The 24015-nt window shown below is 31.8% G+C and overlaps 3 protein-coding genes across 7 annotated transcripts; 2 read left to right on the forward strand and 1 right to left on the reverse strand.

Annotated features, from left to right (window-relative positions):
• Positions 1-2468: 2468 nt before the first annotated feature.
• Positions 2469-4569, forward strand: LOC109803999 (protein BYPASS1-LIKE). Of its 2 annotated transcripts, none has more exons than XM_020365727.3 (2): positions 2469-2753; positions 3082-4569. In XM_020365727.3, exon 2 carries the CDS (start codon positions 3222-3224, stop codon positions 4356-4358), a length of 1137 nt encoding a protein of 378 aa, XP_020221316.2. In that variant the 5' UTR covers positions 2469-2753; positions 3082-3221; the 3' UTR covers positions 4359-4569. The 2 variants fall into 2 exon arrangements, with proteins under 2 accessions (XP_020221316.2, XP_029128140.2); XM_029272307.2 differs by having other exon boundaries at positions 2473-2753; positions 3297-4569.
• A 1283-nt stretch (positions 4570-5852) lies between these two features.
• LOC109803652 (uncharacterized) lies at positions 5853-14282 on the reverse strand. Of its 4 annotated transcripts, none has more exons than XM_020365323.3 (15): positions 13454-14277; positions 13273-13358; positions 12644-12798; positions 10610-10671; positions 10277-10471; positions 10067-10121; positions 9679-9888; positions 9456-9589; positions 8880-9072; positions 8683-8742; positions 8342-8587; positions 7601-7859; positions 7305-7510; positions 6991-7041; positions 5853-6494 (listed from the first exon to the last, which is right to left on the reverse strand). In XM_020365323.3, the coding sequence occupies exons 1-15, from the start codon at positions 13633-13635 to the stop codon at positions 6204-6206; spliced, it is 2385 nt and encodes a 794-aa protein (XP_020220912.1). In that variant the 5' UTR covers positions 13636-14277; the 3' UTR covers positions 5853-6203. The 4 variants fall into 4 exon arrangements, with proteins under 4 accessions (XP_020220912.1, XP_082923727.1, XP_020220914.1 ...); XM_020365324.3 differs by having other exon boundaries at positions 6285-6465; positions 13454-14282; XM_083067601.1 differs by lacking the exons at positions 13273-13358; positions 13454-14277 and adding an exon at positions 12971-13236.
• A 7032-nt stretch (positions 14283-21314) lies between these two features.
• LOC109794425 (bidirectional sugar transporter N3) lies at positions 21315-23257 on the forward strand. Its single transcript, XM_083067603.1, has 6 exons — positions 21315-21518; positions 22008-22044; positions 22124-22337; positions 22432-22593; positions 22676-22795; positions 22873-23257. Exons 1-6 carry the CDS (start codon positions 21479-21481, stop codon positions 23074-23076), a joined length of 777 nt encoding a protein of 258 aa, XP_082923729.1. The 5' UTR covers positions 21315-21478; the 3' UTR covers positions 23077-23257.
• The last annotated feature ends 758 nt before the right edge of the window (positions 23258-24015 follow it).

The raw sequence follows: 24015 nt of genomic DNA on the forward strand, positions 1-24015 counted from the left end.
ATGTTTTCAACAAATTATTGTAAACATAAGTGACCGTCTCAGCAGGTTTGATCACTATGGCTACTATAGGACTAAAGGAAGAATTAATTTTTATTGAGAATAAAGTATTTTTGAATTCTTATAATCTTTTAATTTCATTAATAGGAAATAGATAAAAGAAATGTTGCGTGGAAGAGTAATGCTAGAGTGTGGAAGTCAACTAGGCATGTAGGCAAATCAATACAAGCTCTGTCAACATAATAGCTATGAGTTGGGGACATGACCAAACGATTATTAGCCACCGATTAAAAAGAAACCATAAATTATATTAACGTTTTGTCACATAGCATTGAATATATATACTGAAAAATCTAAACGGTGATATTATAGAGAACAACCACAAATAAAAACCTATCGCATTTTTTTAGTTCAAAAGTTTGTCCGTTAGATTATAAGAGGGATAGTATAGAAAAACCGATGACCCATAGCAGTGTAGTTTTACTCTCCACTGTGGAAGCAAGGAGAAGTTGAGAAGGAGAACTATATTTAAAAATATATATAAAAAAAAAAAAAAAAAAAGTGGAGCACATGACAAAATCTTAATCATTCTCGTAATCTAACGGTAAAATTTTTGTTAATTGGACACTCCAGTTTTTAACTGGTCCCCTAAAAGAAATCTTGGTAGCACTTAAGCTTGCAGCCTCCACCTATCGTAAGCCTTCAACATCTAAAATAGGAAGTAATGCAATTTTATGGAGTTAATCATGTTGCTTAGGATTCATTTGGGTACGATAAATTTTTACATATTTAAAAATCATAAATTTTGAAAATTATGATTCTTAATAGTTAAGAAAATCTATACGAGAATGTTTTTGAATATTATTTCCTCTATTATCTATTATAAGAAAAAAGAACAGTTTTTTTTATAATAATTTAATGTAGATAACTAATTTCATTTGATTATGTATTTATTTTTGTAAGATGTTTATAAGTTATCATCATGTAATTTTTAGGTTAAATTATTATTTTATTTAATTAATTCAAATTTAGTTCCTTTATCATTAAAATATTTCATATGATTTCTTATTTTTTTTAAAATGTAATATTATCATTTTTGTCTAATTCTAACTAGTGATAGTAAATACACATGGCACGGTTAGAAAACGACATGTACTTGCTACATGTATTAAGAGCTAACACTATTAATCTTAATTAAACGAAAATATAACATTGTATTGTTGTTAAAGATTAAGAGATCAAATTAATTTTTTTAATAATAAAAGATTAAATTAAATTAATTAAATAAAAAGTGAAACCACAACTATAGTTCAATCAATTCTTTTTTTTACTTTGTTTGTTACTTGTAGCATAAATGTTATTTTGAGTGATTCATCATGGCTAAATTAATTAATAGATTTTGTATTACGCCAATTTATTTCATTAATCTTTAAATTAGAAATAATTTTAAATTATTAAAATTTTTCGACTCTAAAACTTTGAATTACTAAACAGTCAAATAATATACTCTTAGAGAAAGGACGAAAGAAATATGTGAAGTCAAAATAGAAGATAATTCTCTTTGAATTTTAAAGTTTTTTTTTTTTAATTTCTCTTTAGATTTTTTAAAAAAATGAACTTATGAAATAAGTCTTAAAAAAAATTTAATATATCTCCCCTTAATTGGTCAACTTTGACCTCAACTAAAAATAATTCCTAAACAATATAAATTCATTAGGATTCCTAAATTCTTAAAATTTTACAAAAATTTAAAAACAAATCACATCATGAATTTAATTAATAAAATCAACATACATAAATAAAATTTATAGTGTCAAACATTGTACATACAAAATTCTAAAAAAAATGATAAAAATCATATAAAAAAATTTAAAAACTGCCTACAAATCTAAATCGAATAGGAAAAAGTGATTTGACTCATTTCAAATTTAGTATTATATTAAAATTGAATCAAACTAAATCATATTTTACTTCTAAATTTAATTTCTTTTCAAAAATTGAACAAAACACCCAAATACAACTATCAATCCCCACTTTTACTCGGGGCATATAAATCAATAGATAGAAATAAATCCTACTACTTGTAATATTTTTTTATTGAGTAATAATATGTATGTATAATAATTCATATAATTTGTTGCATAATATTTTTTTTATATTTATTATTATTCATATTAATAAATGTAATAAATAATGATATGAAAAAAGCAGTCAAAAATACGTTATATAAGTGTCATTTCCCTTTCATATCTCTTCCTAATTTTATCACACTCTTTTACTATTTTTTTATTTTTATTCTGTTTTGATCACTGAATGAGTCTCTATCTCTATATATATTGTACAATATATTTTTATTTTTAGATTTATTCCTGGAATATCCACGGTCGATAGTAATAACTAATCTCCTCATTACGTTGGAGGCACATCAAAATATGAGATAACTGACTTCAAGATTTAACGCGACTAGGCATCATTCGAACAATATCTTCTTTGATACAGAATTTGAAGTACCAAGAAAATTACCTATTTCATGCCTTTAAAAACAAATAACATCTACCTTATAGACATGAATAATTAACTATTTTCAATTTCCATTACAATACTTTTTGTTGCTTCAATAGGCGTCAAGCAAGAGAGAAATTTGTGAATTCGCCATTTCTCATTGCCACTGCTCTACGCTTCCTTTCATCCTCAATATCCCAACTTCACGTTTTCTTCGTTTGGGTGCGTTCCTGAACCTGAATTTAACGTCAAAGGTACTTCCTTTCTCGGTTTTTCTATTGCTTCCTAGCATGTTGCTCCTGCATTTTATCTCTCAAGTTTTAGTTTGTGGTGCTTAGAACATAATTGTATGTGGGTGTTAGGATATTCACATGTTAAGTTTGATTTTTGTTTGTGAAGTTACTAGCTTTTCTGAGTGAGTTTGAAATTGAAAGAGATCAAAGTCATGTGATTGAAAGTTGTAACCTTTTGCATTTGGATTTTCTTTCACGACCGGTATTTGATTGAGTTGTTTTCTTAAAGGGATAATTAGATCATTTTAAGGCTTCAACTTTTGAGCTTTTATTGACTCTTTAGACACAGTTACTTAGGATGCAAAATTGAAGCAAGGAAGGTCAATGCAGCTGTTTTTTTTATGGGTTTCATGTGATCACTGTGGTTCTTGTCAACTGTTTTTGAGGGTCTTTGAAGGGAATTTTTCTTAAGGGTTGTGATTTGTGACAATGTCCTCTTCTGATAATCATGGCCCTTTTTCACCAATTTCCTCCTTTGGCCGCTCCATGTCTCGTCTTCGGAAGGAAAAGGTTCATTCTTTGGAATCAAATCACAAATCCACCACCCGGGATTTGGAGCTTGAATCATTCCAAAAGCAGGTTACTGTTCGATTTGAGGACCTGTCCAGGGTTAGTGATGATGAGTTGCTCTCAGTTGATTGGATGCGGAAGCTCCTTGATGCATTTATCTGCTGCCATGAGGAATTCAGAGCCATTCTGTTGAACAATAAAGAGCAGGTCTCAAATTCACCTCTGGATAGATCAATCTCCGAATTCTTTGAGAGGTTGGTAAAGGCACTTGACATTTGTAACGCAAGCAGCGACGGGATTGAGAAGATTCGCGTGTGGCTAAAGCATTTGGACATTGTCTTGTGTGCCTTGAGTTCTAATCAGAGAGCACTGAGTGAAGGCCAAGTCTTGAGGGCCAGAAAGGCACTGATGGATTTAGCACTGACAATGCTTGATGAGAAAGATTGTAAGTCAGTTTTTCCTCAGCGTAACAGATCTTTTGGCCGCCATAACACCAGCAAGGATCATCGTCGTCACTTTGCAAAGCATTCTCGATCACATTCATGGAGTGTATCACGACCCTGGTCTGCTGCCAAGCAACTTCACTCCATTGCAAACAACTTGGCTCCCCCTCGTGAGAGTGAAATTGTTGCAACAAGTGGGCTTGCAATTCCTATTTATACTATGAATTCTGTTCTCTTGTTTGTTTTGTGGACTCTTGTTGCAGCTATTCCCTGTCAGGATAGAGGTCTCAACATTCAGTTGTCAGTTCCAAAGCAATTCTCATGGAGCACCCCGGTCACTTTGCTTCATGAACGGATCAAGAAGCGAGAGCGACGAAGCTCCAATGGCTTGCTGAAGGAAATAAATGAAGTTGAAAGTTGTGTCCGGCATGTGACTGACTTGGTAGATACGGTTCAGTTTCCATTGACAGATGAGCAGAAAGTGGAAGTTGAGCAGAAGGTGAAGGAGTTAAGTCTTGTTTTTGGAGCCTTAAGAGATGGATTGAATCCATTGGAACGCCAAGTGAGGGAGGTGTTCTATAAGATTATGAGTTGCCGAGCTGAGGGGCTTTGATTACCTAGGCTAGGTACGTTACTTATATATTCATGCAGTGCAATAGCATCATTGATCATCAAATGTACAAATTTGTGGATCATGTACATTTTACTTCTTACCACCATTTTGGAAGGAGGAAGAGTCACTACATCTACCTCTCTTGCAATGCATTTTATTTATGTTAATACTTGTGCAAAAATAATGATGTTCTGATTACTTGTATATTTAAGGTTTCTTTGAATCTTTGCTCCTTCACACAAACACCCCAAATGCTTTCTATGGACAGCAGTGTGAGTGTGAGAAATTGTTTATGTGGGAATTCTTCAAACACAAAGCAAATTTCTGAGCCTTTTAGTTTGGATTACGTTTGAATTGGTCTTTCAAATTTGTTTTGAGTCAAGTCCCTTTATTTTAAAATTAAGCAAATTTGTTCCATTCATTGATTTTCTTCTACCTAAAATTCTTAAATTCTCATTTTCTACTCGATCTTAATAAATTGAATTAATAAAATATTTTAAACCTTTTACGTAAACTTTACCAGCCAAAATATCAAAAAAGCTTAAATATGTTTGAGGTCTTGTAAATACAGTGATTTCTATTTATAGTTCTTGCAAATTATTTTCAGTTTTTGATCCTCATAACGTTCGGCATGACTTAAGGAAAAATGTTTTATGTCCACATAAGTACAGTAATTTTTTGTTTTGTTTAGTACATGTAAAATATAGCGATTTTTATTGTCTCTAAGTATAGCAGATTTTGATTCTACTTAGTGATGACAAACAAACGTTTCAACTTGCAATAACATCAAAAGACCAATAAGTGATGAACATTGAAAGAATTAAATCTAAAAAGTAACAGACTAAAACAAAAAATACAACATTTGTAGGAATGCAAAAACATATTTAATCTTATAAATTCACTCAAAATAAAAATTCCTTTTTGAGCCGTAATTTTATATTCTATAAAGTTCTTTCTCTAAATATTTGAATAAAAATTAAAAATTAAAAATTTTAAATTTGAAGAACCAAATTTATAGTAGAAATAAAAAACTAAGACCGGAAAAAGTAAATGTTTTTTTTATTCAAGAATATACTTTTTTTTTGGCACAAAGTTGTGTATGACCTAGTATAAACCTTTTCCTATTTAGTGTTTTTGATGTTGAACAGCGACTTTATGTATTTTATTCCATCAAGAAATTTGGTGGACCTGACGATTGTTAGCCAGAAGAAAATCCAACATTTAAAATAAAAGCATGTTTTTTTTTTTGTTTTTTTTTTTTTAAACTATTTTGGTTGCTGCTATTAGCAAGTCAAGCAAGAAAACATTAGGTGGAGGAGAATTTTGCTTTCTCTGTTGGATGATGATGAATTGTTGAAAACTGAAGCAAGAGGGGGTAATAATTTATCCTCTTTGGCTTTTTTGAATTTTTGGAACGTGTAAAATAATTGCATATGAATAATGTGTATAGAGAAAAAGAGGAGCGCAAATTAAGGCAGCTGATAGAATAAAATGTAATAAAGTGAGCGTAAATTGAGATGAAAAATAAGCATCATAGTTAGGCCGTGGACAACGGCAAAACAGAGACTGGACCACAAAGGCAAAAAATCAGAGTGTAAAGTGTATTACGGAGAGTTAATTTTGACTTTGAGCACAAAATTCTTTGAATTCCAATTGTCTGTGTACAACATTTTCCCTAAGCTCCTAATCCTACAGCACTATAACTTGTAATTTGTAAAGCACTTTTCAACTTTTAACCGATATCGTACACACGTGCTTTTTGTTGTGCATGCCAATGCAACAAATAATTGCATTGGCATCTAATGATTGCTCTGGTCTCAATGCAGTTTTGTATTCTGAATAATACTAACTAAAGAGCTCTGGGAAAGACCACATTATGAACTTGACAAAAATGTCACACTCCAAGAATTCAATGTGAGCAGCTCGTCCAATAAGTGTGTTGAAGTTCCTCCTTCCGTACGATGAGGTTTCGAAGTTGATGTCACAACGCATGACCACACGATGGTCAGAGTTGGTTCTGATTTGGTCCAAGCAATTATTCAACATCTTCAAAAACACTTTCCCTTGTTTAGAGAAGTCCAAAGTAGCTGCTGGACACAGTTCTATTCTGGCAGAATGATATGGAACATAACCATCCTGACACGTAATAATGTGCATAAAATATTATGATAAAAGCTTTAGAAATAAAAGAAAAACAAGGCTATATATATGTTTATTTTATAGATTTATAGATGTAACCCTTTTTATTCATTAAGGTTATACAGAAGATTTAAGCAAACAGCTTAATAAATTTAAGAAAACCTATTTCCCAAGGTCATTTTGCATCCAACTATACAACTTGTGAATAACATCTGACGACGCTTAAAAACAAACACATACCCTTTTCATGAATCAACAAAAATGTTCAGATAAAAGAATACTTTTAAGAAAATCAGATAAAATTGCCAACCAAGAATGTTCTCATTATTAGTATGAATTCAATAAATGTAATCTTACTACCTTCTACATTTCCTTCGCTCATTATGTTTCTCTTCTAGATATTGTGAAGTAATGGGAGGAAGGAAAGTTCAGTTAATGTAGGTCTTACATGCAATGCAAATTAGTTGTGTTATAAGCCTATAAAGGAAGTTACCTGAGGTGAGGATAAAAGAATCACATTCTTGAAGTTTGCCAGTGTCTTCTTCTGTAGTACAACATAACGAAAAGTATTATACTTAGACAACCAAAAACTCATAAAAATAGCACTTATATTCCTATGGCTGAATGCTGAATTGAACAGAAAACTTCGACATGACAACCCTTCTACAGCCTTCTCTACTAATTACCTCCAAATCCAAACCCCAAAACCCGCCTAATGTTTTGAGACTAGGGACGAGAGAGAAAAGAAGGGGAGTTAGGGGAAGGACCAGATATAAGGGTTAGATAATATGCATTCAACAGTAATACCTTCGAAAGATTGTAGATGAATGTGTTCTCAAGATCATGCTCATCTGTGAAAGTTAGTTGATGGATACATTGTGTGCCTTTGATCTTCTTCAAGAGCCACAATCCTGAATTGAATATAGAGTTCGAACTATACATATAACCCAAATGCGGACCAGATATAGAAACATATGTACACAAGTATCTTAGATATGGCTCCATGATGCTTTCTGAAATAAAAATAAACGAAGGTTCATTACTTTCCTTATTTTAAATTTTGACAAATATTATCCTTCGTTCCTTCAAAACTCTGTAAATACCTGCCAAAGCAGCTCTGATTATGAGATTCCCAATAGAATGACCAACAAAGCTAAGCTTGATATCTTTTAAGTTTCCAGCTCTTGAAGCTTTATCCATCTTCCTTTTCAGGAAAGAGATCACTTCCTGAGCAAGCCGTAATCCCATTTCTCTGAAGTCGCCAGATGTTTTTTCTTCATTTGTCTCTGACATAAGAACCTGTACTTTGGGGTCTATTAAAAGCCATTGGTTCCGAATAAGCCTTAAATCTAAATGATGTCCCTGTTTGTTTGAGTCACAAAGGGTGTACTTAGTCAGATGATCCAGTCAAAACAAGTACAAAATTTCAAACATTACAAGGAATTTCATGAACTTCCGTGTGAGTAGTAAGTATTAACTAATTTAAAGGCAAACAGAATATCAAAATGTATAAGGCTAGAGTAAGTAAAAGACATGATCATCAAAGCAAATAACAATAACTAGAATAAAAAAGGAAGTTGTATTGCACATCTCCACACTTCTCTTTGAAGGCCAGATCTAAATTACCTAATACCTATTACTCATGAATTTTAAAAACTAGGGATTGCTTGATTTAATATAAACTTGAATCTAAACAAACAAACAAATCAATGTTTAACATTATTTTCAGGGAGGTATGATACAGTTTTCAAATTAAAAAAGTAATTTTTTAACTCACAAAATTAAAGGCAACCAAAAAAAAAAAAAGCTGAAAGAAATTAAGGATCCAAGAATGTGAAGCATGCCTGAAACCCGTGAACGAAAACAACTACTCTCAAAACGTGTTCATTTTGTTGTGGGCTATTCCCAGGCAACTTGTTTATGTCTCTAGATCCATTTTCGAGGATATGTCTAGCTTTCTCTTCCAAAGGAAGGAAGTATGACTTCACACTGCCAAAACGGTACATGTTCTCCAATCGTTCTACAATAATAATAGGAACCCGCAATGGATCTCCAAATATATACATGTCTTGAAGTGACCGATTGTTGATCTGCATGGAATTCGTATGACAAAAATACAAATCAAATCAGCAGGCAAAACAAAAAGTTAGAATTATAAAAATTCCATATATAAGCAACTACTTACCCTCATTTGTGCTATACCGCGCCTATGAAGTTCGGCTCGCACTGTGGCAGTCTGAACAGGCTGAAAAGGAAAAGAAAGAGATAACATATTTGAAGAATTCGTTAAGCCAATTCATATGAAGACAATATAATGATTAAGTTCAAATTCAGCAGATAATTTATGAAGTGGGTTTTATATAGTGTATAATGGATTATTACATCATCAGTAAATCTCCTTGTACTTGTTGATCTTGCTCTTAAGTTTCGGTACAATGATGTCGCCTCAACCCCATTACTAATGTACTGGTGAGGCATATCAACCTTGGAGTACACCATCCATATTGACCATTCAGTTCTTCTATCATTAGCCCATGAGTTATGGAGAAATTCCAATATCTTTGTCCTATTTTCCCTGACGAAGTGATGAGAATAAAAAGGAAGAGAAAAACTATGTCACTGACTAGAAGGAATGCTTACTACCATGCTCAAAGATATTTCACTGAGTGCATCTTTTCTCATAAGATACATAACAGCCTTCTGATGCCTTAAAAGTTTTACAGGTAGATGCTAACAATGCATGTTTAGGATAACTAAGCTTGTAGATCAAGCTCCTGCATCCTATAGTATGAAAAAATGAAGACAGAAAGCAACCTTTTCTAGATAGCATAATGATCATAAATGGATACAGACAGTATAGCATAAATTTATTGTAAATTGGGCTATAACGACCTTTAGAGTTGCTAAACTCGTACTTACTCGAATGTGTAATTGCTACAAAAATAAGTTTGAGTTTACCTATGGAATTTCAGAAATGTATTCCAGAGATGTAACAGCTGATTCCCAATAGACTGGAAGGAGTTTAACAAATCATCCCATGAAAAAGGTTGAGACGATTCCTCAGTAAGATGATTGATATATTGAGTAACTTTCTGTTTAAGGTAAGACGAAGTTATTGTGTGAGCATTAAATATGAAACGTCAAAAAAAACATAACAGATAATGAAGCCAGAATTAAGAACCTCCGCACTGATTTGGTCAAACAGTTGAATTGATGCTTCATCAGCAGTAGCTTTTGCATGTGCTGGTGAAGTAGAATTGAACAACTTGGTAACATCTGGCTCAAAAGTAATTCCAGTCAAATCAATAGCATGGTTAATTCCTTTGCTTATTCTTCTCAGGTCATCAAGCAGGATATCATGGGCAATCATCAATGCTTTGATGAGCAGAACCTGGCTTGAAAGAATAAGATACAACAGTAAATAAATATATATCTAGATAAAAGTTGTTTAAGAATCTTATCCAATAATGTAAATTACAATTTTACAAGATTAACTTGAACACTAAAATGAAAAAGCTAGCAGCGTTGCTGTGAAGTATTAAAAGATTTACTACTATAACAGAACACACCTTGTTTGACCTTACGTGGTCTTCACCATATGTTCCTTCAGAAGCCAAAGAATCACTGGTAGCATTAAATTAACATTTTTTCAGAAAAGAATAGCAAGTAACAATCTAACGTAAGTTATGGCAATGCAATATAAGAAACAGACAATAAGTTATGGCAATGCAATGGTTACTAGGGTGTCTATTTGAACCACAATATAAATTCTGACAAACCTTGGTACCTTCAGTTGTGGTGTGTGATAACCAGGTTTTAGTAGACTGATATGAACACTAGTATCAACAAGGACGGCATGGAAAGCATCAAAATGAACAGGACAATACGAGTGCAATCCCAAAAGAGCTTTAGGAGGGATTCTATACTCATGAACTGAAGCTGCACATGCATCCAACGAACTTTGTAACTCAGGCCTGCACAATGACGTAAACAGTTTGAGAGGTGACAACCTCTAATCATCATCAGCATTAACTCCAATAGTCCAACATAACCCCTGCATATAACTTTCACTCGCTTAATACACAGAACAGGAGAAAGCATCATTAACTAACCCAATTTCAGGAGTTGGAGTGTGAAAGAGCTCAAACTTCAAGATAACAGCAGAGGATTTACCCTGTGGATAGAAACAATCATTATTAGCAAAGATATTTGTGACTAGAAAAAGAAAAATGGTAGAACTACTATCTGCACAGTGCACACTAAAAAAATCAGTAAAGCACAACAAATTTTGCTTTTTCATATATAATCAGAAAGGAGAGAAGTACAATTGAGAGGGAGGCCTAAATAGAAATGAAAAGAAAACATCAATCCTAAGTCTCAATAAATGCAACAAAGCTCAACAATTTCTTTGCGCATTATTATGATATAGGAATTTCTTGGGCCTTGTACGAACGGGTTAACCTTTTCGTAACAATGGTATCAGAGTCTTGTTTACGAACCCGGTGTCTCGAGTTCGAACCCGGAGAGGGAAGTTACTCCTGATATTGGGGGAGTTCCGACTTCACCAAGCTGCCAGGTGTCAGCTTCTGAAGAAGGGGCGTTTGATATAGGAATTTCTTGGGCCTTGTACGAACGGGTTAACCTTTTCGTAACATATTACATAGAAGTTCCCTTGAAGAAATGATCCAATGAAGATAATCACATCCAATAATGACAGATAAAGATACACCTTTGAAAATATGTCCATTCCTCTGCAGCCAGATGCACCAGAGAACTGCATGGTTTCCAATTTTAAGATATATGGTTTTGGGGGGAAGTTTTCATTTTTGAAATATATACAGCTTATTGCTTCTGCCATCTACTTTTTGTGTGACAAGAAAAAAAAAGGTAGTATTATCAATCAAAGTATAGGGATGACAATAGATAGGGTTTGGTTAGAGTTTTGTAGTATTTGTATCCATACCCACACTCGAAAAAAAAAATAATCTTATATAGGTACCCAGAAGGTATGAAGATGAAGATTAAAGTTGTTACTCACATGGGTATGAGACCAGATACGAGGTTACTCACGTCTTTTTATATTCAAGTCAATATTTAATTTTAATATAATTTATCAAATCTTATTTTATTTTTTAATGAAATTATTGATCAAAGTTTAATAATTAAGTATATCTAACATTTCACTATCACTATATAAAAAGATGAATTCATTTAATCTATTCTTTGACATAGTGAATATCAAATAAAATTTGAATCATTTTAATTACAAGAAAACCACGTTAATTAGAAGCAATACGTGTATTTATAAAAGAACACAATCTTTTATATAATTTAATAATGTGATTTTTTTTACACAAACGTCTAATAAAATTTGATTATTTGTGTAAAAAAAAATTGATTATTTTATCACATCATTTTCATTCATTCATATGAAATTGCGATATGGTGATTTTTTATTGGATATATATGTAAAAATATTTTTCACTAATAATGCATATAAATTAAATTCTTATTCTTTATTTACCATATCTAAACTAAGATCTTTACCCGTATAATAATTGCTACAACTTATTTTATATATATATATATATATATATATATATATATATATATATATATATATATATATATATATATGTGTGTGTGTGTGTGTGCGCGCGCGCGCACGTGCATATGTCTGTCACTGGTTTTGACACAATCAAATATAATGCTATATTAAGGTGTGTTAGCCAAAGATCATGCATGTCTTTGATGTTTAATAAGATCTTTGTCTCTTTTTCTTTTCAGTAGTTCTTTGTTTTAATTTACTATTATTTAGATTTTCATTATGTTGTCCAAAACTATAGAATTTTTACTTCTTTCAAGAATTCTAAAATTATTTACATGATGTCAAAAGAACAGTAAGTGCAGTTATTTTTTATTTTGACAATCTTGTTTTATTGGTGACATGGAAAACTTCAAAATGTCATATGCTTCCTAAAATTTATTTGCCTTGGTTGTGAATTGTGATATGCCTGTTTCTCATATTTTTGGTACTGAACGTTGTTAGTTGATTAAACCAAACAGGACGTCCTCTATTGCCTATGTTGTTACTATATTATAGGTTATATAAAAAATAACACAGAGAGATAGAGAGTAAGAATGACCTCATATCCGCCATAAGATAGATAGAATGAGACCATGATAGACAGAAATACATCCTGCCTTGCATATCTAATCCGGAATGATGGTGTTGAAAAACTGTTGTCTTTATCATCTATCGTCCAAACTCTACATAAATTGTCAGCACCCACTTCAGGAACTGCAACTCAAAGAAAAGATGATTCAAAGATTTTATTCAATCTGAAAATATACCATGCTAAACAGCAAACTAACTCGGCAAAAAAAGCAAATGACAGCATATCAAGCAAGCTAGTGCTAATGTCTCACAAATATAAAAAGGTAGAGCAGTTCAAACTAGTAAGCATAAAAACCTTGAGAATATATTGCAGACAAGGCTATACGAGGTTTAATACAGAAAAATACAATCCCCATTGCATTTGACATTTGTTTTGCACACAAGTGTCGTTGTCAGTGGCTGAAAACTTATCCAAGAAAATTAACAGAATTTAAAGTTATTACGGAAAAATTAAAGTCAACAACAACAACAACTAAAAGCCTTATTACATTGAGCTCAGTTAAATACCAAATTCTCAGTGAATCTGAAACCAAACCAAAGAAAACAGCTGCAATGAAACACTGACACATGAAAACATTAGGAATATATTAATTTGACCTTCATACTGAACAACCCGCGCAGGAATCCCGGGATATGAGTCATCACCGTCCTCCCATCTCATTGTAACCTTGATTCTGTACCATCTGCACAACAATAATAATAAGAACAGCAGAACACAAGCAAAAAAGAAGTTTTTAAATGTACACAAAACAGCCGAATGGCAGAAATCAAAGCTTACCCTTGTTCAAAAAGATCGAGATTGTGAAACCTATGAATGTAAACGGCAACTTCGTGAACAGCATCGAGCAGAGGGAGTTGGCGATTTGGTCTAGCAGAGGCAGTTTGTTCGGCACCGAGCAACCTTTTGGTGGTCAAATTGGTTTGATTGAGACCCACAAACCATCCTAATCTCCGAAACATATGTACTCAATTCCCAAATTGTCACCCCTTAGCATTTCAATGGAAGTTGAGCAAAAACCCACAAGTCCTGAACCAAGTTTGTCAACACCCACCTCACACTTGTTTTGTTTCAATGCAAAAAACGAAACTTTACAGGGGAAATGCGAAGGGCTAGAAGAGAATTGCAATGTGGGTGCGGTTGGAGTTAGGAAAAGTTGGGGAAAGGGGAATGGAGTGTTGGCGTGGAAAGAACAAGAAGAAAAACATAGGAATAGTATTGGTTTTGGATTAATTAATAATAATTGATGGTTCTGGTTGGCAGTGACAGAGCATAAAGGAGGGCCCCGAAGGTGAAGAGCATCATTTTCGTCAACCCTTTAAGCGCAGGTCATGTTTTTAATCCCAAAAAGGATTAAAAAAGGCAACTTTGAAAATGGCACCAAAGCATGTTGTCGTGTCGGTGCTGACATGCGCCCATTGCTACTTTTCAACTGTGTGGATCGAAATTCACGGGACCTTACTTGCTTACCCTGTTACTGTTTCTGTGATTGCTGCAAAATCCTTTTCTTTCTCCCTCTTTCAATTAATAGTAAGGAAAGGATAAATACAAAACCAGTGATTTGAAAACAAGACCAACAAATTGGTTCTAACGAAAAATCGATGAAATCGGTTGCAAATGATCGTAGAGTCGATATGAACAGAAAAGTAACAGAAAATTAGTCAAAATTGGTATAAAAAAAACCAATAAATATTATAGGGAGTCAACAGAATATCTTAATAGTTTAAATTTTTTAAAATAATTTTAAAATTCCCCTTAAAAAATAATTTTTAAATAAATCAATAATTTTATCATACATATTATTCTTTTTGACAACCGTGTAAAAAAGAATGTATTCAAATTAAATTTCTATAAACGGCCTTTTTTTAAAAAAAAATATTAACATTTGAATATCATTTAATGGTATAAAATTTTTAAAGAGATATAAATTAAAATTGACATTTTAAAGAAAAAGTAAAACGTGATTTCAATAACTTACAAGACTTACAAGTATCGGTATGTTCGGTTTCACGTTTGTCAGACTTAACTCCATAAAAAAAATGTGAAAATAAGAAGTTATAATTTTTTACTTTTACGTCAAATTCGTTAAAACACGAATCGGTTGTGAATCCAGACACGCACCATGTATTATTTATTTAATTTTTGATTTACTGATTCTACTCCCTATAATTCCTCTCTTCATTTCTTATTCTTAATTTTTTTATTTTTGTGTTTTATTTTCAATTTTTGTTATAATCTTTCACTTTTTTTATTAGCTTTTCAAGTATAAATTTTAAAAGTTATGTGTTTTATAAAATACTTCATTCTTTGTGTCTAAGATGCACTAGAATTTTGACGTTCGTATTACACGTGTTAAGTATTTATTACACAATTAAAACTTATAATAAATTATACAAATAAATATTTTACTTAAATATATAAATTATATTTAATATTATATAAAAAAAAATTTATACATATAAATTATATAAAGATAGATTTTAATCGGTAATATGAAAAGTAAGCAATGATTAATTTTATAGTTCTTCATTTTATTAATTATTTTTAACTTTTGTGGTAATTTTTAATTTTTTATGATTGCTTTGTCTTCATTATTTTTCATAAATATATTTTTTCATTTAAAAGTTATATTAGTTTGTAATATTTTTCATTTTATACTTTGTCTTCACGAACACAGGTTGTGAGAGAGGAAAGAGAACTCGAGTCACCTAGATCAAACGGTGCACATTATTTTCACCGTTGGATTAGAGTTTACGTGTCTACTCTTATTTAAATTCCACTTTGAGCTGGGCCTTACAAGGAGACCAAATGCGCTGAGAAAAAAAAAACAAAAAGAAGACATGCACTGCGGTTGGTGGTGATACCCATTTTGGGCTGGAAAATGGTGTGTTGCGTCCAGTTAACGAGTAAATAGAGTTTAACACTCAACAAAGGCTTTTGTTACTTGCACCTCCCAGCTCTTAATTATACACCTCCTTTTTCTTAACTAGTTTACTTAATTACCCTCTTTTGTCCAGCTAATGATTTTTATTTTTCCGTACTTGAAATTCATGTTGCTTGCTGTGTGTCTAAGGAGAGAGGTATGTAAAATTCACCAATTAATTTTTAAAAAATGAGTTCTAGAAAATACTATCCAAAACAATTTTGGAAAGTAATTTGATTAATCAAAATTTTATTGTTTAAAAACACTAATGACAAATGCATCAAACAATTAATCATTTGTTTAAACATATATACATATTGTTATTAGAGTTTTCTCCTTTTAGTATTTTAACCACAACGATGATCATCAAATAATGACATTATATATTGTGATTAGTGACTTTATTTTAAAAGTTGAGTGGCATTATATCAACTATTTTAGGGGTTTAAACTTCTATATTTGACCTCTCTCATCACACTAAGTTGCTTCAAAAGTGTGCCTTTGAATCTTTGATGTTCACAACTTAAGATACCTGCCATTGTGTACTGTTGTTGTTCTTTTTATTTTTTTCGTTTAATTTTGTTTTCTTCTAAACGTGTTTATTTATTTATTTATTTATTCTAGACCAGAAATGGTTCTTTGCTAAAGTTTCCCCAAATGCTGGGATCTCATTATATGTCTCATGTAATCTTGGTAGAATATGGAGTTCGTTCTGTTTGAACTAGCTATAACGTGAAAATCTGTTAGCCAATAAACATTTTTATATGACGTAAGATTTTGTATATATATTATAGAGATGATGTTATTTATAAAGACTATAATAAGGTAGGAAACTAATACTCCGAATTAGATGATCATCAAGGATTAGGCATATGGTTAGTACTTAGTACTTGATAGTCACACTCTCAAGGAAGACAATAGGGACAAAAGTTAGAACACTAAACGAGGTAAATGTTGAGAAGGTTTCTTATTAATAGTGATAGTACTTGATATACTAGTCTAATAGTAATGACAATACCTTAATATATATATATATATATATATATATATATATATATATATATATATATATATATATATATATATATATATATATATATATATATATATATATAAATAACACTCAATTATGTATCAAATTGATTCTTATCACATGATGATTCTAGTAGTCAGGGATTCTTAAATCTTTTGCCAGTGCTACTATATGCCAAATATTAAGCAGTTTTGTACTATTTTAAAGAGGGCTTTATGACAAAATATTAAGGTTCTATATTTGGTTAAATTTTCCTATAAGTATTTGTAGAAGAATAAAATAAGAAAAAGAATTAGATATAACTTTGTGTTGGGAACAAAAACATTAAAATTAGAATAAACTTTCAACTTTTAAATACATACTAGTAACTTGCTTAAGAAACTATAAACTACAAAATAAGGTTTAATACTTCTATTATCCTTTTTAGAACTAACATCTATTACAATTTGAACGTGGTTATTTAAATTTTAGTAGAGGTGGCAAAGCTCGTGTGGTGTAGCCTGGATCAAGCTAGAGGTTGTTTTACAATCAAAATCAAATTATCAACTCCTAACATGTGTAATGTGCACATTTTACATTGATTGTGAAAATGTCAAGTCTTAATTATAAGAAATAAATGAAATTTCTTTAGTCTTAAAATATAAACATCAATTATTGATTTTTAAATAATCAGGATTAATTGTTTTTATATCTTTTATTTATTATTGACTCTAATTTTATTTATTCACTTATAACTAACATTAAATATGATAATCATCTAGATAAATGATAATTATCATAATGTTAATTAAAAATAATTATATTAATTATGATTTGGATTTCTAATTATTTATAATTAAGAATGGAAGTAGTAATTTGATATAGAAAGCCAAAAAGGTATTTCATACCAACCGTGAAACCGATATTACCCTATACCGAATTTTGTTTTCTAGTCAATTCTTCTCACCAAGGGCAAGTATATCTAGGCTTTAGTTATTCTTTTTTAGGTTCGTTCCTGGAGTATACACCGCCGACAGCAGTGACTAATCTCCTCGCTACGTTGGAGGCACCTCAAAGGGTGGGATAGCTGGCCCCAAGATTTAACGCGGCTGCATACACAAGGCAGGATTCGAACCCCTGACCTTGCTTAAGCGTGGATCAACCCCTACCGCTGAACCACACGCTTGGGGTTAGTTATTCAAATTAATATTAATGATTTTTTTTAATTTTAATTGTAGTTAGTTTTCAACTTTTTTAATGGTTGCTAACATTTATTATGAAAATGACCGATTAAGTTTAAAATTGGGATTGAGCATTATATAAATTTAGAGTAAAATATCCAATATTGTGAAATGGGACAGGTGGGTAGGGTGTCAAAATTCTTAACCTAGCAAGGTTAAAATTTGGGCTAAAACAGACCCTCACATACTTCAGTATACGTAAGTAATTCTGGTAATTTAATCGAGTTGGGATGTTATAAAATCAAATTAGCACAGCTAAAATTTTGATTAAATAAATTTGGTAGACTTGACGACAGGTCAGAAAGCTCAAATTAAAATAGAAGAAAATAACTTGAACAAAAATATTGTAAATAATTACATAAAAATGTAATTTACGGTTATGTTATGAATTTCTATACAATTCTTTAATTTGGTTCTAGTCCTTCAAAAACTTTGTCCTATTTTAATATTTTGGAGATATATAACTTTTAGTCCTCAAAATTATTCATATACAATGCTTTATAATAAAAGAAAGTATAAAAATAAATTGAATGAAAAATATAGTTTTTTTTTAATAATTGTTAACATTATATTATTTTTTAATACAATAAAACATGTTGTTTTTGATTAAATTATATATCAAAGTGTTTATATTTTGAAAATATTTACAAACTTGTATCAATAAGTTATTAGTTTGAGTACTGTTCCCTTAAGTAAAATATCAGAATAATCAATCAAATTTCTCAATAAAAATTAGTTATGAACTGATTTAATCAGTGGAGTTAATGAATACTTTTATGAATAAATTGTTATGAAGTGATTATTTATTTAAGTAATATATTTAAAATGATATATAACGTGCATGATGGGATGGGGTGGATGCTATAGTAATTGAGTTTGGACCCATACCCACACAATTTTGTAAGTATATATTTGTCTTGTACCTAAACCCAAAATTGCAAGTAAATATTAATCTTGCTTGTAGATATTTGTAGACCTTGAGTATACTTTGCCTTCATTTCATGTGTCATATATTGACATAGTATCACTAATAATTGTTTGTAATATAAAAGATATATATTTTTTATTTTTAATAAATAAATAAGTAGTTCAAATGATTATATAATAGTAGAGATTAAAAATAATAGTTCTAAATTTTAGAGGAATAAAAATAAATAATTTTTTTTTTGTAGAAATCAAAATATATTTACTTATTTTACAACAACTAAACATATTATATTGTTAATTAATAAAAAATATTATTCATATATTTTAAAATAATTATTGTAAAAATAAAAAAATTCACGGTACATTCATACTTCATATAAAATACGAGGCCTTTATGACAAAATATTAAGGTTGTATATGGTTAAATTTTTCTATTAGTATTTATAGAAGAATAAAACAAGAAAAAGAATTAGATCGAATAAATTTGTCCCATAAACTAAAATAGAAAACTAATTTGTGTAGACCTGTGGTCATCCCTAGACTCTACGTACAGAATACACATATGCCTACCTAGTATTATATATCATCACTCTTTGATAAAAACAAAGTCCTCCAAGTTCATATAATTTCTAGGCCTAAGAGGCTGCACTACTCCGAGACAATCTATACACTTTATTTCTATTAAAATGGACAAAATATAAGCTTTCTACAAGGCCAACATAATAAGTGCTTGAAAACTCTGCACCGAAGAGATGACTAGATGTTCGTGATCATACGTATATATAGCAACCCTATGGTCTTGGCCACTAGTTATATTGTTTAAGAAACCAATTTATGAATGATAGCATCTTCGTAATTGGACTATAGTTGCTTTTGCATTTTGCATTAATTCCGGAGAAAGGGCTGCGCTAGCCGAAAGAAAGAAAACTTTGATTGTTATCGATCCATTCAAATTATTGGACTATTTGCTTTTGCATAATCTCAGGCACAAAACACACAAATTGCAAGCTCTCAGTCCCAATCAGTTCCACCAATGTGTGGTGCATGCAAATGCATGATGCTAGAGGTTTGCATCCTAATGCCTAGCTCTTAATTGATTATATAGCATTAATTTACAATGCACTTTCTCTCAATTCAGGGCATGCCAATTAATTTGTACGAGGCTGGACAATTAATAATTAATTGAAAATATGTGCCAGTGGAACCTGTAGTGTAGGACAGTGCTCCTCAAGACTGGTTTGACATATTTCGATTTCGACTAACATAAGAAGGCTATTAATGTTTATTAAACCCTCGTGTGGTGTTGTGCATGATAACATGACTTGAGAAGCTAACTTTTCACCATGGTTAATGTAAGTGACGGCGATGCCAGCTATTACATATATATTTTGACGAAGTTTTTTTATTGAGTTAGTCAAAAGGTAAATTATTGGCACTAAATTAAACTAAGAGAGTATATTTGCTAAGAGAATAATTGTTAGTTTGTTAGAATGTAATTAACGTTTATAATTAACATAGCTAAAGTTTAAATAGGTTAGCATGTATATAGGTAGCCAAGATGACATATAGGGTTCTTAATTGGAAATTATAGAGGAGCTCAAGTAATCAAAGCAATCCCAATCATTGAGAAACAGATTGGATGAAAACGACAAAGGAATACGGCGGGGTGTGGGTTTGGACCTGTAGTTAGTTACTTGATGAAAAACTCAACCAATAATCGAATTACAAGTCGACGTAAATAACAAACATGTTGATGGGGTTTCTTATCTTGTCCTACTCCTACCTATATTGCATAACTGGAAGAAAAGATGAGATCAGTCTGACACACGAAAAACCTTCATTTTGCACACAAAAACAGCTAGCTCACACTAAGAGACAATTCATCAACTCAACGGCATAGAAAGTGTGTAACATACGAAGAGAAGAGAAGAGAACTTAGAAGAGAGATGACGCATTATGTGCCATATTTCAGTTTCACATTGCTGCTCACCCTACCCCTACCTTAGACACATTCCCCATGTATCTCCCTAACGTAAGGTAATATATCTTATGTCTTATCAACTTGTAGAATGCCAAGAATTATTCCATGCGACATGCCATGACATCATGAAAAGCAGTTGTGCAATTCTTTCTTTTTCTTCCTCATCAAATACGTTACATTAATATTCCACAAGAGATGAGCAATTCCAAACATTATTGCACAATATGCATTGAGTATGCGATACACAAGTACCATTTGCACGGCACGTGTCACAGCCTTGTAGATGCGGTTCAAAATTTTACATGGATCTTAGTTTCCTGACGAACAAAAACCATGTGCCACGTGGAGATTCCTGAGTTGGCAAGGCAAAATGGTTTTGCCTACCTACTAAAAAGATTAATCCCTCATGAAGCCTGAATGACTTGATTACGCACTACTGCCTTATTCCCCTCACCAATAATATCAATACATGCTTTGTGCTATATTTTTCCCTATTTGGCTGCTTTGTTATTTTCTTTTTGTTTCCTTTTTTCTTCTCTCCTCGCATTTCAAGTCACGTCCTTGTGTGTATAAATACATGACTTGCTTCATCAACACATTCTCATTGTGAATTTGGAAGAAACTCAGCATCCTCTCATTGTGCCTGCACGAGAGATTGAGGGGTTTGTTTCGAAGAAACCCAACTAAGGTTTCCTCACAAGTCACAACCCCTAAAACCACCATGGCCACTCTTAGTCTGGCCGTCATTTTTGGCATCTTGGGTAACGACACATAATTAATACTCATCTTCATCTTACACTATTGCTTTAATTTCTTTCCTTTTTCTTGTTTCTTGCTTCTTGGTTTCTAGCTAGTATTAATATACACCACTTTTAATCTAAGTTCTTTAGTTAAGTACGTAAATGTTCATGCTGCCTTCTCTCCTTCTGCATTTGCAATCTTCTTGTTCACTTCTTCTTAATTATTATTATTTTTTTCTTTTGGATTTTGTGATTGGGCTGACCCCACTGCCATAAATTATAGTTGAGTTATAGGTTGATGACGGTCGTTGAGAAACCTCGTTATTTATTTTTCTATTTTATTCATGGAGAATATATACCGAATTGTACCTGCACGTGCGCAGTGTTACATCACAGGCCTGTTTCTTGGCGTTAAAATAAAATTTAAATAAACACACAAGCAAATTACCGTGATCCTTAATAGAAGAATGGGTGGATGAAGACGAATTAACATTTTGATATGCTCCGCAGGTAACATCATTTCCCTGATGGTGTACCTGGCTCCGCTGTAAGTATATGATTATCCAAATCAATTATGCATGATTTCTATTAAAATATATATTTAATAGGTGAAGGTGATATTTCAGGCCAACGTTTCACCGAATATACAAAAAGAAGGCGACGGAAGGTTTTGGATCGCTGCCATACTTGATGGCATTATTAAGTTCTACGCTTTGGTTATACTATGCATTGCTTAAAAGACATGATGCTGTTCTCCTTATTTCAATCAACTCGTTTGGATGTGTCATAGAGCTCATCTACATTGTCATCTTCATAACGTATGCGCACAAGGATTCCAGGGTATATAAACTAACTTTTATTATAAATTCTAATTAAGTTAGAAATTAATTAGTGGATTAAAAATGAACATATGGATACTTTTATTAAATTACAGAACTTGACCATTAAGATATTTGTGGCGATGAATATGGGGGGCTTGGCGGTGGCTCTTTGTGTGAGCAATTTTGCTCTACATGGTCCTCGCCGTCTCAAAGTCCTTGGATGGATTTGTGTGAGCGTTTCGGTGTTTGTCTTCGCATCACCTCTAAGCATTATGGTGAGTATGTATCAGTGTCACTAAGTAAGCTACCTCTATCACCTTATGATTATTATTAATTTATTTCTTGCTCTGCCTGCAGGCACAAGTTTGTAAAACTAAGAGTGTACAGTTTATGCCCATCAATTTGTCATTTTTCCTCACATTCAGTGCCATAATGTGGTTTGCATACGGTCTCCTTATCCACGACTTGTGTGTTGCAGTAAGTCCCTTTTAATTAAATGTCACTTACTGCATATATACATACATATATAAATGAATTGAATTTGATTGTTTCAGATTCCAAATGTGGTGGGTTTTATACTGGGGATACTCCAGATGGTGCTATATTGCATTTACAGGAACGGTGAGAAGGGAGTGACCGAGCAAGCATTAGAGGCAGTGAGAGTTGTGAACCCTTCTGAAGTCTTCCCAATCCCAGAGGATGACAATAGCAATGGGCTACAAGATCACCAGGACAAAACTCTGGATTGCCCTGTGTGAAATAACTACAATTACTATGCAACTCCTCTATGTTTACGTTTACCAATCATGTGTGTCACTTTAATGCCAATTCATTGTTCTCCTACCTTGTCAAACCCTACCATCATGTGTTCAAACCCTTTATTAATTAAAATGCATTACTTTACTTACTTTAAATAAACTTTTCTACTCATCTTTATCACTACTTGTCCAACCACCTACTTTATCAGTTAACAACGGACTATATAACAAACGTATAAAATAAAACATTCATCACATATAGTCTGAATTACATTATAACAGAAGAAATAATTTGACATATAATATACGCTAGACAAAACCATGCACTTTGGCCCATACATTCTGGTTACTTTTATGAACGCAATTCAAACTTGAAAGTTCAAAATTCATCATCAAAATTAAAGGATGGCTCAAACAGAAACAGAGCGAAACAAAAATATTAATTTAACTTGTGTACAAGAATTATAGTTTAATCCTCAAGTGAAACAGAGGAGTACTGATATTAATGGCATCCAACGAACACCACAATCCTAACACAATGAAATAGCTAGGTGTTCCCAACCAAACCAAAACAACGTCAGATTCAAGGAATTGGAATACCCAGTTTTGGAATCACTCCATAATCGCTATCAACACTGCTTTTTTATTTTATTTTATAGTCCACTCTTTATATTTGAGTTGAGTATGACCATTTGATTTACATGTTGCTCAGTTTGAACACCGAATCTGAACAAACATAATGGAACTCTTATATTTAATGAGTTAATCACTTATATATATTGTCAGTGTAAAGTCTTTTATATTAGCAATCAATTATATCTTTTATTTGTGTCATGTTACTGTTAAAAGTAAATATGCTTAAAGTAATATGACACAATTAAAAGATATAATTAGTTGACCCTGTAAAAAAACTTTGCACTCTTGGGAACTCATATTTAA

This window comes from Cajanus cajan, chromosome 1 (genome assembly GCF_000230855.2).
Source record: "Cajanus cajan strain Asha chromosome 1, NIPB_CcT2T_4, whole genome shotgun sequence".
NCBI classification, from domain to species: Eukaryota; Viridiplantae; Streptophyta; class Magnoliopsida; order Fabales; family Fabaceae; genus Cajanus; species Cajanus cajan.